The 16,393-nt window shown below is 34.3% G+C and overlaps 1 protein-coding gene across 3 annotated transcripts in view; it reads right to left on the bottom strand.

Moving 5' to 3' along the window:
• LOC143462417 (VWFA and cache domain-containing protein 1-like) overlaps nt 1–13,377 on the bottom strand; it is a 41,322-nt gene extending 27,945 nt beyond the window's left edge. For all 3 annotated transcript variants that reach the window (XM_076960580.1, XM_076960578.1, XM_076960579.1), the window contains exons 1-5: nt 12,938–13,377; nt 7,694–7,908; nt 7,234–7,464; nt 6,430–6,624; nt 2,448–2,692 (exon numbers count right to left, since the gene is read on the bottom strand). In XM_076960580.1, the coding sequence (XP_076816695.1) occupies nt 2,448–2,692; nt 6,430–6,624; nt 7,234–7,464; nt 7,694–7,908; nt 12,938–13,345 (1,294 nt within the window). In that variant the 5' untranslated portion in view covers nt 13,346–13,377. The remainder of the gene's footprint in view (nt 1–2,447; nt 2,693–6,429; nt 6,625–7,233; nt 7,465–7,693; nt 7,909–12,937) is intronic.
• Between the last annotated feature and the right edge of the window lie 3,016 nt (nt 13,378–16,393).

The raw sequence follows: 16,393 nt of genomic DNA, 5'->3' as shown, positions 1-16,393 counted from the left end.
TGTTTTAATTAAAGCAAGGGCCTCAAACTCTTAGGAACCAAAGGACATATGAAACTACGTCTAATTAGGCTAAACAACTAGAAAAAAATGGGTCTGCTTATTTGTGAGCTGTATAAGAAATATTTTTCTGTCAGGCTCATAACTTGATACTGAAAATCAGGCAACAAACCAACGTGAAAAAACAAATAAACAAGTTACAAATTTTACATTGTATGAGAAAGAGTTCCAGGAGTTATCGGCTTGATATCCGAGTGGTTCAAGCATTGACTCACAATAAAAGCAACTTTGGAATTTTGTTCAATATCCAGTGGCGCTAAACAGTTGTAACGCTCTTGGGCAAGACGTTAACGACACTTGCTCCTGTTCCACGGATAGTTGAAAACTCCATCAAAACTATATAAAAAAGGGGTGATAATTAGAACTTGTATAAAGGCTTTCTTGATAACTGGTTAGAGCGATGAGGAATCATCGCCAGGTTTGTCGACAATTAGCATTACCTGTGAGGATATTCTACCGGTTACTATCATTCAATGACAATTCTACTGTGCTTGTTACGTCACTATGACCTAGATTCATTCAGTTCAGAAAGTTACGTTGCCTAGCCCAGTCAGTCAGTACTGCAAGTCAGAAGCAGCATTTTAGTCTGCGGAAAATCCGGTATATTTTGAACTAAAAGTGAGGTAATATTCGCGTGACTAAATTAACTTGTAACTTTTAGCATAATGCCCAAAAGAAAGTGTAAGTTCACGAATGATCTACAGAGAGCATTTCCATATATGAAAGACACAGGTAATGGTAAATTGCTTTGCAATCAATATGGATCCAAGTTTTTAATTAGCCATGGCAGACGTGCAGATGTGTTTCACTTTGATTATTTATTGCCAAGCTTTTGGCAGAGCTTGATACAATACTTTGTTTGAGGCATTTTATCAGCATGAACTATGAGACTGTACCAAAAGCTTCAGAAAAAAAAACAACACCATTTACCAGCTTGAAACCATTTGTGTGTGTCCAACTGTGCATTAATAAAGACATCAAAATGTGCCTAAACAATTTTTCTGGCATAGCATTAACTTTAGTGGAGGAGATATGGTATTTTTTGGATAGACCTTGTAAATTTACAACTAATATTCTGAATGCATCTATTATTCCGAGAGCTTCTTATTAAGACTATTGTTTGCAAATAAATTTATTCAGTCCCATTCCTGTTTGGAGCAGTTGCTTAATAAGTTCAAAATATGCTTTGTCCAAAAGGCATAAAATAAGCAGCAGACAAAATTGTAGGCTATCTGTAAATCAAGCTGATAAGACTATTAGCAAGCGATGATGGAAGAAGTGTGTTTGCTAGTTTTTCCAATTAAAGCACTTTGTTTACACGTAGTTAATTCATTTATTTATAAAAGGTTTTCTTCGGTACCTCTTGTTTATTATTTATTGAAAACTGGTGCTGCAGCTCTGCAATTACGCAGATAAATGTTTGTGATAAACATCACTGTTACTATTTGCCAGTTAATGTCATGTAAAATGCCATGCTACAAGAAAAGCTACACCCCACTGACAAAAATTACATGTGGCACAACTCAATATAAATAAAGGTGTGTAGTTGTACTGATGCAGAGTTATTGAATGATATAACCTTACAACTGAGTGCTGAGAAGTTTTCATTGCATCGTGTTACCTTATATATTATTATTAATGTTGGTGGCGACTGTAGTATCAGCAAATAAAAATTGTACATCAGTCTTCGGGGTTGCGTTCTTTCGTTCCAAGTGTCAGTAAGTAAATGCAAACAAAATTAAATACCAAACCTATCTGATAAGTAAACTGCAGTTCCTAAGTGGTGAATTGAGACTGCACAAACTAAACATTGACTAGGCAATCAACAATTAAATTCGGCGTAAATTGGAGGCATTATCGACAAACAATCACACATGCCACATGTCTAATGCCATAATACTTGTTTTCTTCATTACATCATATAGTCATATAGTCTTTTTGCTTTTATTTCACCTTTACCTGCATTAATACTATTTTTCAAGCTGGTTTTTGCTCATAGTATGTGGGCATAGTTACTTCAAACTGTTCCGTTAAGACTTCTATTTTCTGTTGCTCTATTTACCGTACATGACTGTTAAAAACACGAAAAAATAAACTAACTATGTTTTAGCGGCAAGCACCAGGTCTTTGATGATTTTTGTCAAAATCTTTATATTAGTATGCTATGTAATATAAAATTCAAAATAAATTTAATATTTCATACAATATTTAATTACAATAAATTTATTTATATTGAATTAATGCCTTCATGTAAGCCTGTAATTGACATTTTACACTTCAGAATTTAATAATTTTTGGGGTGTTCCTGTTGATATGTTAAAAAATCTGGATAGACCACAGAAAGTATTGAAACCAGTAAAAAATGACAAAATCTTTCAACATCTACTTACCCACGCATGTAACTAAATGTTCCAGAAAGCTTGAATTCCTGGAATCAAAGTGTTGACTTGCCATTTGTTGCAAAGCAGCACCAAATGTTCCTTTCCCAAGGGCATAACACATTATAACAACACTATTAAATAATTTTTGATTTTGAAACTTTATTAGCTTGAATATCTTGGAAGGACGATCAGAAGGTTGGCCATCCGACAAAAACAAAATAACTCGGTCGCGTGACATAGCAATTTCAGGAAACCTATAAAATTCCATTAAAACATTTTTATATTCCTACACATGAAAAAAAATTAATTATTCATGTCACCAATTGGCCAAATGAATGCTGCAATAGCTACCAATGTACTTTAACACAAATTTCATATTCGATTTCATAAGTCATAAAAAAAAATTTCAAAAAGAATACAAAGTTTCTAAAGTGCAAAGATTAACACAATTTTTCATACAGTGATAACTTTACAAGCTTCCCTGACTATCATACCTGAGCAATCGCTCTTTTAAAAAGAGCATTGCTCACGGTCCTCCCTGAGAAAAAAGAGCGCCCTTTTTGTTGCTCTCGCTCTTTGTAGCAATTCAAAGGAAGGTACCCTATTTTCACCATCACAACATCAGGTGGTCACTTGTTAATTGCTTTAAGTTAGTCGCAAAGCAATTTTTTTTCATTCATAGCATAGAATTACTTTCAAAAAAGTCAAAAATATTTAGATTTTCCATTTAACTTAATTTTTTAATGAAACTTTTTTTATGTCGTGCATTCATAGTATTGTTTGTGCTAAAGAGCAAAGAGCGAATAGCCATAAAATAGGAGCGCGCTCTCAATTTGAAAAAATAGCGTCGTTCATGTTTATTCTCCTAAAAGTAGAGCGTGCTCGTGTCCATCTCTGCTGAATACTATAGCGAGCTTCGCTACCTAATGGCGGAAAATTGTCTATTTGAAACTATTTGCTATTCCGAGATAAGTTGTTCATAAATAATTTGGGCTTTGGAAATGAAAAAAAACATTCTAAACCGGAACTAACGAAGATTTTTGGCAATCCATTGAAATCATATAAATCGCAATCACAAATTATGATATCATTTTTGAAAGTATAATAAACTTAAAATTAATGTCTATTCTGAAAGATTATATCATAAATAACTTTATAGACAATGGCCTGACGGAAAAATAACAAATACAAATCCATCAAAAGCCACTTCATGATGTTTACATCTTAGAAAGTAAAGCAAAACATTGGTAAAAACAACAGGAAACGACACTAACTATAAAATAAGTCAGATGAAAACAGCTATCATAAAACCATTGCAGAATTTTGTAAAAATTTATATTTTCTTTTAAGCACTGAAAGTAACTTAAATAAAAAAGTAGGGCCCAATTCAAGAAAGTTGAAAGATGCGTAGTCACAACACTACTGAGCTGACTAGACTATACTAACTGCCTTTATTTTTTATTTTTCAATTGCAACATGACTGTAATAGACACTAATAAACCCTGTAACAATAGTTACATCAGTAGAATCAAGGTCATATGATTAAAGGAGCAGTGCACTGCAGACAAGGCAACAATAAATAAATAGAGGCTATTAACAGTGTGGACATTTAACTCTAAATCAAAATTTTTGAAAAAAAGAAGGGTGATTGAACACTTGGCTTTAGTCATAAAACTATACCCAAAATAAGTTTGGGTGGTTGGCAGCAAAATTGGGGTGACAACCTCGCTCCAAAGGTCAGCAGGGGGTAACATTTGCCATATCAAATCTGCTTGCTGTTTTTGGTTTTAAACGTTGCAGAATACACACTTATATTTATATATTTTCTAATTTCACATATTCTTCTATTCCTTAAGTAAATAAACATATTGATAAAAATTTATTTTACAGTCAAATTTGGTGAAAAAAGTCAGTAACGTAGTTTCATAGCAATGCTGTATCAATAGCAACAGCTGAACTGCAAAAGCAGTTAAAAGAGCATTGGTTGTAGTGTAATATTTTCAGTCAGTTAGTTTTCTGTGACAAAAAATACACACATACCCTTGAACAAAAATTCAACCAATTCAGTTCTGGATGCAGCCTCTACAGAACAAAAACATGTGAAAACTTTTTAAACTCAATTTAGTAATTTCATGTCTGATATTGACAAGTTGTTTGACATATTTTGTCATGATGAAACACTAAGAAGGAAACAAGAAGAAGAAAAAACTAAAAATGAATAAGTCGGTCTTGAGATTTTATTCTGATTGAAGTAGTCCATGAGCACAAAAATGTTTAGGGTTTGTCGAAAGTTCATCTAATAGAGACATTAATTTTCAAACAGTCTCATGCTGGATAGTTGACACTGGCTTGTCGCATCCTTTGGTTTAGCTAGTCTCTGTTTAGTAACTGTCAACATCATTAAGCCCATTAGCAGAATTTTTTGTCAAAGTGTACTTTCCAATTTGGTTAGAAATTACGCATCAGCACAGACTTACAGATGGACCAAAGGTTTTTTTATCATATAAATCAACTAGTTTTAAAGTTTTCAAACATCAAAAGTAACAAATGTTGCACTCATTGTCAGCAAAAGAAATGCTTTATTGCAACTTACAGAAATATACTGTTGTCACATGATGACAAACTGATCCGTGATTTGGCTGTCACAAAAGTTCTCAGTTTGCGTAGAACCAACTGTAATGAAACAGAGGCTTTGACAACTTATACAACAGTAAGAAAATCTATACTTCCAACCATCAATGAGAAGGCAGATGATTAGTACAAATTGGTAAGTTTGCAGGATTGCAACCCACTTCCAACTATTTGCAGCATTTTCGATGATGACATAAATGCAACTAAAACGCAAAGGTGGGTTATGATGCAGCCTTTTCACACCCAAGCAGTGTGAAGAATGTGTTAAACATTTTTAGATGTAGTTTTACTGAATTTTGTGTTACAATTAGTTTTTCTTTTATATGTTCATTTCTGTTGGGACTAGGAGAAAATATTGAATTGGAGAAGGTTATTAAAAGTAGTTATTCTACAACTTTTAAGACTAAAACCAGTTTTCTAATGTCAGCGGCTTTTGAGTTATGGCATTTCTGACGAATTTCACTCCGTGTAGACCTTTGGGGCAAAACTGTCACCTAAATTATGATGCCAACCACCCAAAGTCTAATTAATGGAACAGCTTTATGACCAAAGGCAGGTGTTCAGTCACCTCTTTTAATTTTTAATTTTCACTCCACCCAAATATGCAGTTACTGATTAACAAGATTAGCACCACAGTAATTTTACTGCACATGGTATTTGTCAAATAAAATCATTGTGGCAAAAAAATAAAAGACACCCTTGATTAAAGCCACATAAAATGTATTATAAAATTATAATTATAAAAGCTGCAGTCTCTATTCGAGTAAATATGATAGCTTGTAAAGTGAACAGAGCCTAATCATAAATTTGATAATTATTAACATATTTCTGGGCCCTTTCCAAAACTTTGTCTGTTTTTTTCGAAATCTGCTTAATTTTGCTGTACTGCATTATAGGGGTGTGCCACGAGGAAGATTATTCGGGTTCATGCGAACCCGAATATCATGAAGGTCGACACGAACGAATCCCGAATCTATTCGTATTAGAACCGAACAATAAAATTTCCTCCAAAAGTTGTCAAATGTTGCTTCTAAAATGACATAATCGATAAACAAATCGCTTTCTTTCGAAAAATATTGTTTAAAAAACGATCGAAAAAGCAAAATCGTAAGAAAAACGACCTTCATTGTAAGAACTGCTGACTCTAGTTTAGCATTGTCGGGAAACTAGATCTTCATTTCTTACGAAAGTCAGTAAATTTATAAGTAATATTGTATTCGGGTTCGCCATTGTTGGTATTTGCGTTCGCCCGAATCTTCCATAAAGGCGATATTCGGCGAATCTATTCGGGTTTGGGTTCGTATCGGCCCATCCCTACTGAATTATAGTATACTAATAAACTTGTTAAAGGTGGTACTACTTGAGATAAGTTTTCCTTCTTTTAATATCACGATGGAATGCTTCTTCTAGAAACTTGAATGCCAAAGACAAGGCTTTTCCATAAAACGTTTGTCCGTGTGGTACAATATTCTTTATCTCCTCAACCAAATGACGAATGTTTATCGATGTAGCACTTGCCATGACATCTTGGTAACATGATGTGTCAATATGATCTCTGTAAAATCATATTACAATCCTACTAAATGCATACCAATTTCCATTAGGATTTTGACAGTCTGAACAGGTCTTTCTTATACCTGTATGATCATAAAAATAAATGATCTTTTGAGGTTAAGCAGGGACATTTAAATTTACAAAAACATCTACCCATAGTAATAACACACTTCTACAAATGTTTTTTAATAATTGTTGTTAAAGTTTAGACTTTTATGTTACAACATTACAAAATTTTTCATAAAATGAAACTAAAGTACAGAATTATGTGAAAACATGCACAGTAAAACTGAAATGCTTAATATTTCAATTGAACTGGCATCACCATGCTTTCATTTTAATTCAGTAATAACTAAGGCACCTGGTCACATTAACAGCAAGAGTGATTAAACGTAGTAGTTCAACATTATGGTGTGAAAAGCAAGAAATCATGGCCTACATAGATCTTAGACAAGGAAGTTGTCGATTTATTGAACTATATTCATTGCAAAAAGGTGGCTTCGTTATCAGGATAGGAACAAACTAGGGTTCCATTGTAGTCTTCCAAGACTTCATGGTTACAAAGACATGCAACGCTGTAATATTTTCCACACATTACAACCAGCTTTACCTAACATTTTGTAGATTGCAAACTCTTGAATGGGTTGAAGCAGATGGACCTAACACACGTGGTTGATCTGAAAATGTAATAACAGACGTCCGATCATCTGGACTCAAACCGTGTAAAACTGTGGTTGCTGCTTTCTTTGCAACATCCATGCGATTATATGTCATCATAGACCCAGACTGATCCAGAACAATCACAACATCCTTAGGCTTTGGCGAACTTGCCTGCACATACCTTATAAAAACAATAAGATAACCATTAAAAATTACCTTTTGCATAAAACTACATTAAGCATTAAACATAGCATTAAAGGTGGCCATGCCACAACCTATTATTTTATAGCACAACTGTATTACTGCCAACTTGCATGTATGCAGCTTGAGCTTTCTCTTTATTCTGCTATAAATAAAAAATTAAAACTTAAAACAAACTTAACCTTAAAACAAAAACTTAGGCTGCTTACCATGGCCTAAATCGATTATCGTAATCAGATTTGCAAGTAGCAGTTAGGGATGCTGGGTACTGCGTCAGAATTCCAGTTTCACTTCCAAAGTATTGCCATTTTAAAGTAGGCATTTTTTTCAAATTTTCTTCTGCAGCCATTAAAAAAATGTGGTTTGGCATCAACATATCTGTTGAATTAGCAGCATGGATGCTACACATGGTTTGCAAATTTACCTACAAGTACATAGAAAAATGTTATAATGCAATTTGGATTGTTTAAGGCATAAGTTTTCAGCTTAAGAGTTGACCTGGTGGCTAGCAATTTTTCTGATAAGTACAAGGTCTTTAAGGGTTGAGTGCATTTCTTAAACTCATTTTTGAAAAAAAAAGTGGTTTAACAAAATGAAAGATATATTTGATTCAAGGTTAAAATAACAAATGTTTCTACTTGTTGCGCAAGATAAGGTTTCCTCTACACACACAAAAATAATTACTTAAAAACATCAACAAGGCAGTTTAAAATACAGTGCACTCTTCCATTAATTTGTTGCACAAAATCTTGCCAAACATTTCCTGTAACAAAGGACTCCTTACGTTTCAGTTGCATTATATGCAACTTCATGTTCTTGAGATTAAGATATTTAAATACATATTTTGTAACTATACCACATTAAATGCTGTCAGAATGGATTATGCTGCGGAAATGATGTTCATCTGCCACACTCTAAATACTGTACTACTAAAAAGATGTGGCAAGCTAATACTTCAAAAGATATAAAAGTCAAGGGTATATGAAGTGCCTTTTAAAGCTTTTTAAGGTAAAGTTTTGTTTAGTTCCAACCTAAATACTTTCAGGGTTTGCAAACCTTCCATCATTGCAGCACCACAATGTATCATAGTTTACATGTTTTAATCCATCAGAGCTTTGCCGTTTTTTCTGCTCATTGATTGTTTGTTAGTGTATTTCTTATCTTAATATACTACAATAAGGTGAACATCATACTTTGAGTTTCACACATTCAATACAGTACTGTAGTATGTAAATTAAAATAGAGTAAATTAATAAGCAAAACAATACAAAAATAACTTTACGTTTGTGTGGTTTCCTTTTAATGTTGAATAAAATACCTCATATTAAGCAATACGGTCATATCATACCATTATTATTTCAGTTCCTAATATAATTCAAGCTACTGATAACATAAATATCATATACTGTATATCTATACATTCCCATAAGTATTTACATTAATAATGACAAATACGTGTTCACCAGTAGGGATGGTCAAAGTAAAATCTCAATGGTTTCTAGAATTAATATAGTAAATATAGAATTTCGGATCTAAGCATTTAATATCTTGTAAGTTGTAATGATGTTAACAAAATGTAATTTATATAAACTATTTGCAATTTAATTTAGCCCAAGAAATTTAGGGAGGATTGGCGTCATTAAAACACATTTTTCTAGACATCAACTTAAGTATTCGTATTCGTTTAAACCTATAAATATCCTGAACACTCAACGTAAGTCATTCTATACTTCTTGTTTCCTTAAAATTATGACGCAAAATTAACGTTTCTTTAATGGAACACTTACAGCATGTCTAATAGGTTAAAGGTTGCGACAAGTACGTTGATGAATAAAAATAAAAAGCTTTCTACTGTTTTGGCTCTTGTACTCATACTAGGAACCTGTCTATTGTTTGCATGCACAGCCTCAAACTCATAACAAATGCTTTGTTTTTAAACAAAGTTTGACATCATCATCAACTTTTTGCGTGGTTTTTCACCTAACCTAACCAACTTTTCACCAGAAAATATCGTACGTTGCAAGTTAATTTTCATGGTTTGTTGTTACGGTAACATAAGTGGTACTGTAGCGGCCGTTGGGTGTTTGTTTGGTTTGTCGCTGGTTGGCGCCCTCAGAATGCTCCAAGCACGTGTTGATTTCCGCACTGTACGTTCGTTTACCACCCTTTCGTTTTTGCACTGTCTGCGCGCAGGACATCAGTTCGAGTTAAAGCCTTGAATTAAGAAGGTCGTATTCTTTGCATTTAATATATGAGCGAAGGTAACAGACAACTGAAATTGCAGCCTTCTGAGTAAAGGAGTCAACAACGCAACAACAACCTACCTTCGCCATAGTACAACACAAAGCTAAATCTGACTTAACTCTACCTTCTACTAAAAATCTAACACTAATAAAATCTAAACAGCTTAAATCGAATCTTGAACCGATCCGCCTATCTTTAACGATGGGTTGCAAGAACTACTTACAATGAAAAAGTCACTCAGCAATCTTTGACAATGGGCTGTGTGACCTATATACTGTACAATTATAAAGGCATTCTCCAAATAAAATGCAGACAGTTTGCATCCATTTCATATCTATTTTTAATTTTTTTCATATTTAACAAGGTACTGGTGTTTCAAAGCAATACAGTGTGCTACTTTGTTCAAAGTTGAATCATTGCCATGTCGGGTGTCTGCATGAAAATGTTTCAATTACGGCTGCCACAATTTCACTGGAAAAAATCAACTGTTTGTAGCTGTTTTTCAAAGTTTCTTGTTAACATTTGAATTTAAATTTTAGGCTGTCACTACAGTATTTTACTTAAAAAAATCTTATGTTTAACACTACTTTTCATGGTTTGTTGTTAACACAACTTAAATACAATAACATAGCAACCTAAATCTAACCTAAATCTTCCTTGTAATCTAAATCTAATTTCAGTTAAACCGTAAATAGCTTAAATCTAATTTTTGCATAAACATTCTCCTAACCTAACTGTCTATCTTTAACATCAGACTGAGTGGCCTACATACGAAGAAATAACAACTCTTTTCAATTACTTTCAACGACTTTATTCATCAAGGATTGGTGTCCTGATAAACGTTATCACATAAATACTTTGCTTTCACTTGATGGTTGTATTCATATTAAAAAAGTATTTTTGTACCAATTTTCTGAACAATAAATATAGTACAACTCAAATATACTCCAAATTTTTTCGTTGCCAAACCCCTTTGATTAATTCTGGTTGCACACCTGGAAACAATGATGCCCATTAAGATGAAAAGCCGTTCCGAAGAAACACTTGTTGGTGGGCAGTACAAATACGGTAGGGCATTCCTTCTGAACTCCTTGGTCGAGACCCAAAAGTGGGTCACCATTTGATTTGGTTGGGTCGCAGATTGCAGTGGCTCACAAAGCCTTTCGAGAACTGAGTGCCGTATTCTATTGCAAATTCGTTTGATATTTCTCACTCGCAGCAATAAGTTGTTACTTGACGAATATCTCTGTGACATTGCAACACTTCAGGGGTTGAATTTTGAACAACAATATTTACGGTTTTAAACGTCATAGTCATGTGCATTGTTGCGGAAATGGAAGCGAGACTAGCTGAAGTTGTCAAAACTAGCTGAAGTTGTGAAAGAGGAAGATCAAGTCCCAAACAACTGCATCATTTCCAGTTTTAAATTAGTTTCTGGAAGACATGGAGGCGGTATGCTTTCAAGATGTCCTGCTTAGGAATGGCTGCACAACCCATTTTCTATTAAGGTTGATTCATTTCCTGAAAGTTACCAAAGTATTTCTGGATTTGAAAAGGAATTCGTTCAGTGCGACAGATCATTGATGAATGCTTTTAAGAAAGAAACTCTCTGTCAATTTTGGAAAAACATCAAGAATCAAAAGAGTATTATTGGCACGCGTGCAGTAAAAGTTTTGTTGCCTTTTGTTACTACCTGTCTGTGTGAGAACGTAAATTAATTACCGAACGTAAATTATAAGTAAATACCATAAATTTCCTCACAGGCAAGTTGTCGCTGGAAGTTGGAAAAAGTTTTAAATAACAGTAACTACTTTTCGTGTAATTATCAATTTGCACTGCAGTTGTATTACGGGCCAAAAACATCAAATTAGCCGCAAACAAGACGCGGTGAGTATAGTTGTTAACAAAAACGATTCAATTGATTTGTTTCACGAAGCACGTGCCAACTAAACACGATAGACAATGAACAACTATATACGATAACGTACAACTGTACTTTATGACTATTCTCAGTACTTAACTAGTTTTGAAACTAATTAATCACTCGGGTAAATCTGAAACTTTCTTTGTTTATTACTTCGTAGGCCCAATGCTATTTAGTTGCAATGTCACTAATGGTTAGAATTAAGACTCACTACTTTTCGTTAATATGTATGATGTTTGGTGAAGGTAAAATGTAAATATAGCAAATAGTATTGTTTGCCTACAATAGATAAGAGTGCCGTTAATATTAAAGTGAATTATCTTAGTGTAATCTTTGTGTTTTATTTTCTGCAAATAAGATTATCTTACATAAGCTCCCTGGAGGTAAAAGGGTATGGACAATTTCATATTAACGTACATTTGAATTTGGCAATTGGTTGTTAACATAAACTGCCATTGGTTACACCAACCGTTCCTTGCCAACCTCATGCAAACGGTTTACCTACATTTTCTGACAGATGAGAGGAACTACTGTATAATGAACTGACAAAGAAAAATTTTATCTCAAGACCTATCAATTTTTCTGACAGCCTGAAGCTTCCACAGAAATGTACGTTTGTTAATGAGACAACACTAACTCAGAAAAATATTGTTTGCATGTTGGCTTATACTTATAAGGGTAATTCAACAGGGAAAGCAAGCAGTGGATTGAACTAGGCAAAGAATAGTTTATGTCTTTTCAAAACAATAACACAAGTTTGGCTCATTATCACTAACCAATGCGCAATTGATGGGATATGAAAGCAAGTAAACCTGCTGCAAGATGAGCCTGGCAGAATTACCGTTTCCTAGGAAAACTCCATTTTTAAAACTTTGGAACGAACTCAACACCCCCATAAAACTTTGCTAGATCCGTCCTTAATTGTAACGCCTTTGGGCAAGACATTGAAAACACTTGCTCCTGTTCAGTGAGCCTGGTAGAGAGTTTTAAATTCGGGCAATACGATTATAAAAAATTTAAATTACAAATAAAAATGTGTGACGCTCAGAATTTGCACAATAGCAAGCTCGGCAACAAGGGCTCGACCAATGCGGGATCATCGTGGGGTTTAAAACTTTCCTCAGACCGAGAATAAAGATTACCATGCCATACTATAGGCTACCTCCGGCCAGATTGCAGTGATTGGCATAGGCGCACTCAATACCATTATGTATATACCACTATATACAGTAGTTTTGACACAACTTTTTTGTTTGATGTAAAAATTGGAAAATAAAAAACCTACCTTGCTAGAAAAAAAAGAGTCGAAAGTTTGGTTTAATATATCCTCATGCATAGAACAACACTTTTTCCATGTTCCCCACTTGTGTTTGTCAACAACAGATGCAAGAGCAGCATCTCTAAGGTTCCTTACAACTGAAATTTTCTCAGTAAATTTTTGACTAACACTTTTGGATAAAGTTTGAGCAATCGTGTAACTAGAATGACGTAGTTCTTGATGTCGCTGACCATTGATGTGATCTTGGAATTCTGATACTCTCAAAGCACTATCACTCAATTGTTTGATAAACCTTTGAAAGTCCAGTGAACTTGATTCAACGAGTTTCATGGATGCAGAACATACCAAAAAGAAGATTATATACATATGAATTCCTTTTCGTGATAAGCCATGAAATATGTGTGTTTCACACATAACTACCTTTTCCAGAATAGTAACAATATTAATCTGCAACTGTTCACAAAACACATATAGATTATACAAAATGTTATAAGGTAAAAATATTAACTTTGATATGAAATACAAACATTTTTAAATTTGAACAAAAGCAATTTGATCACTGAAAAGCATGTAAGTTGCATTACTTTGACAAGAAATATCTGTATCGAAAGAGTAGAGTGCAAACAAATATATTTTACACATCTCATGAAAAACTGGTACAAAATTGTTTTCTTTTATACATGTATACATGAGTGCAGTCAATCAGCTGAATCATGTATACATTACTAATGTTAGAAAGTTTCTGGGTAGAATATTGACAAAAAACTCAATGTGACCGTAATATTCTTCATGGACATTCAACTATAGATTGAAAGGCCGTACTGGAAAGTAGGCGGTTTTCGACAAGAAATCATGCATGCACTGGACAAAAATCAAGACGTGCAAGCATGTATAGAACATGTTCAGACATGTAAGTGGGCAGTAAGGGATATTTTCAAGTGTGCAAGAAGAGAGTTTTATATCAATTATTATCCAAGGTGGGGCTAAAATTAGTCCTAAGACTGACCAAAGAAAACGTCAGTGACAGACTTCTTAAAAATTATTTGACCACACAAAACAGAAAAATGGAGTTTTTTGGAAAACGGTTGTTAACTTGGTTAACCATTGTACACTTGAGCTATCATTTGTGCGCACCCAACATCTCAGCAAATCCTCCAACGAAATATAGACCTTATGGTGACCTAGATTATATTGCACCATTCCATGAATCGTTTTTGTATAGACAACTGATGTCGAATCGTACAGGTCTGTTGTCTGTATTCGCATAGAACATATCAATCAGATTAGCTTAGATCTTCATAATTAATTCAAAGTGCAAACTGTTGGGGGTTTAGGTTAAGTCCCATTATTGAATCATAAAATGCGGGTGTACATATAAGAATTCAGGGGTGCATTTTGCATGGTGGAAAATCTTATGCGTGCACGTGCCCAACTTTCCACTATGACTGAAATTGAAAACAGTGATTCCCAGCTGAGCCTATTTTCTTCACAACCTTTCAGGTTTAAGTGACATTCAAACAATAGGGCGGTACTGTACTAGTACCGAATTACTGTACCGCGATACCTTTTCAGTACCGATACCGTTGGGCGTTGGTACTTTTCAAAAAAATAACGAATCTCTGTGCCGAATTACTTTTTTCAAGAAATTTCAGTCGGTCCCGGTACTCGGTACTATTCACGTGATAGCTTAATTTCCAAATTTTAACAAAGTATGTTTTCAAAAATACATGTTAATTAATCCTTTATACGAATTTTAGCATCTGTTGATCTTTGCTAATCTAGAAATGTCAAGTAAAATTTCAAGCGATTAACGTCACATATGTTTTGACCTGGAGTAACCTTTACTAGGGCATAATTGCGGCAAACATTGCATTTGCAGCAGTATTTTTACACAAAAAGTACCGGTACCGAACTACTTCTTTAAAATAGTACCTAGTACCGGAACTGCCGGTATATTTTTTGCCAAGTAGCGGTACCGTTACCGGTACCGACTGCCCACCTCTGACTAAATGAGACGCTAAGGCAATTTCTTCCAATCATAGATCTATACGGCTCAAGTTGAAGCGCAGACTTCACTCAAAAAACTCAGCTGATGACGAATTCATGGTTCACCAAGTATCATAAAAATCTCAGAATTAACAGAGAGACTTTGATTATATGAGTACTAATATACTAAAAAACATCTTTCAGTAAAGAAAGCTTACGATAGACATATTTAAGTATACTATTACTATGCGAGCACTAGTTCAATAGCAGTTTCATAATATTAGCATAATATTTTAACATAGTCAACTATCATAATATTTGTAGTAGGCCTATTCGTTCAAAGTTCCAATATTTCCCTTTCATTCATTCATTCATTTTATTTTTCGTCTTAAATGTGTGAGATGAAAAACACTGTGCTGACGCAGGTAATGGCATATTATTACAGGGTGGGGCAGAAAAATCTACCACATTTCAAACTAGGAAAAAGAGACAAAATTTATAAGCAATCAAAACATTTATTGTCTCATCTGAAAGTGAAAAGGTTACCATTTGATGTATTTATGTTTTAAAGATTACATCCTGTAGGTGGCGCCCCACGAGACCTTCTAGGTGGTTTTCGCTTTAGTGCTGAACCCGTAGCTCTGAAATTTTTTGACCCAGAGTAGGCTTACCATAATTTTGTGGCTTCAAAGCGGGACGCTTTCGAAATATGACGTCACAATAAAATTATTATCGAAAACAATGAAATAATTAACAAAAAAGATTACGAATTCTTCTTCAAGAAGTACCGGTACGCTACACAGCAAAAACAATAATAAGAATATGCTAATGTTCGTGTATGGCTTCTATCCGGTATGCCTATGCTGGCTGACTGAATGCCAAATCGGGACGTTAGACCGACCGATCGGGACGCCGGGACAAGACGTTAAAAAGGGGGACTGTCCCGGCTAAAACGGGACGTATGGTAAGCCTAACCCAGAGCATTACAGATTTTCGATTGGGACCAGGATCGTTACGGTTTAGTTTGAAATGAGTCTTAAAATTTCTTGGCGTTCGAGTCACAGATTACCCATTTCTAATGAAATCTTCCACTAAAAACTAAAAACTAAAAACTAAAACCTGAAACACAAATGGTAAGTCCTTTGCTGCAAAATTTCAATTCAACCTCCCGTCAGACTGCTATAGCTTTGGTACAGTAACAATTTGAAATGTGGTACGCTTTTCTCCCTCACCCTGTAGTATTGAAAATATTTTCCACAAATTGGACGGCAAAATGTTACAAGGCCTCAAAGACAAAAACGTGCGTTACGAACCAATAAAAGAATGTAAAAATTTATTAGCATCAGCACGGCCACCAAACCCAAATTACAAACACAATATTTAAACATAATTTAACACAAAAACATGCAATTTTAACACATTTAATAGAAAACAAAACTTACTCTGATGGTGAGACAGGACATTGGCATGGTATCA

Source organism: Clavelina lepadiformis, chromosome 6 (genome assembly GCF_947623445.1).
Source record: "Clavelina lepadiformis chromosome 6, kaClaLepa1.1, whole genome shotgun sequence".
NCBI classification, from domain to species: domain Eukaryota; kingdom Metazoa; phylum Chordata; class Ascidiacea; order Aplousobranchia; family Clavelinidae; genus Clavelina; species Clavelina lepadiformis.
The sequence above is the reverse complement of the archived record's forward strand: the minus strand, read 5'-3'. Positions and strand labels throughout refer to the sequence as shown.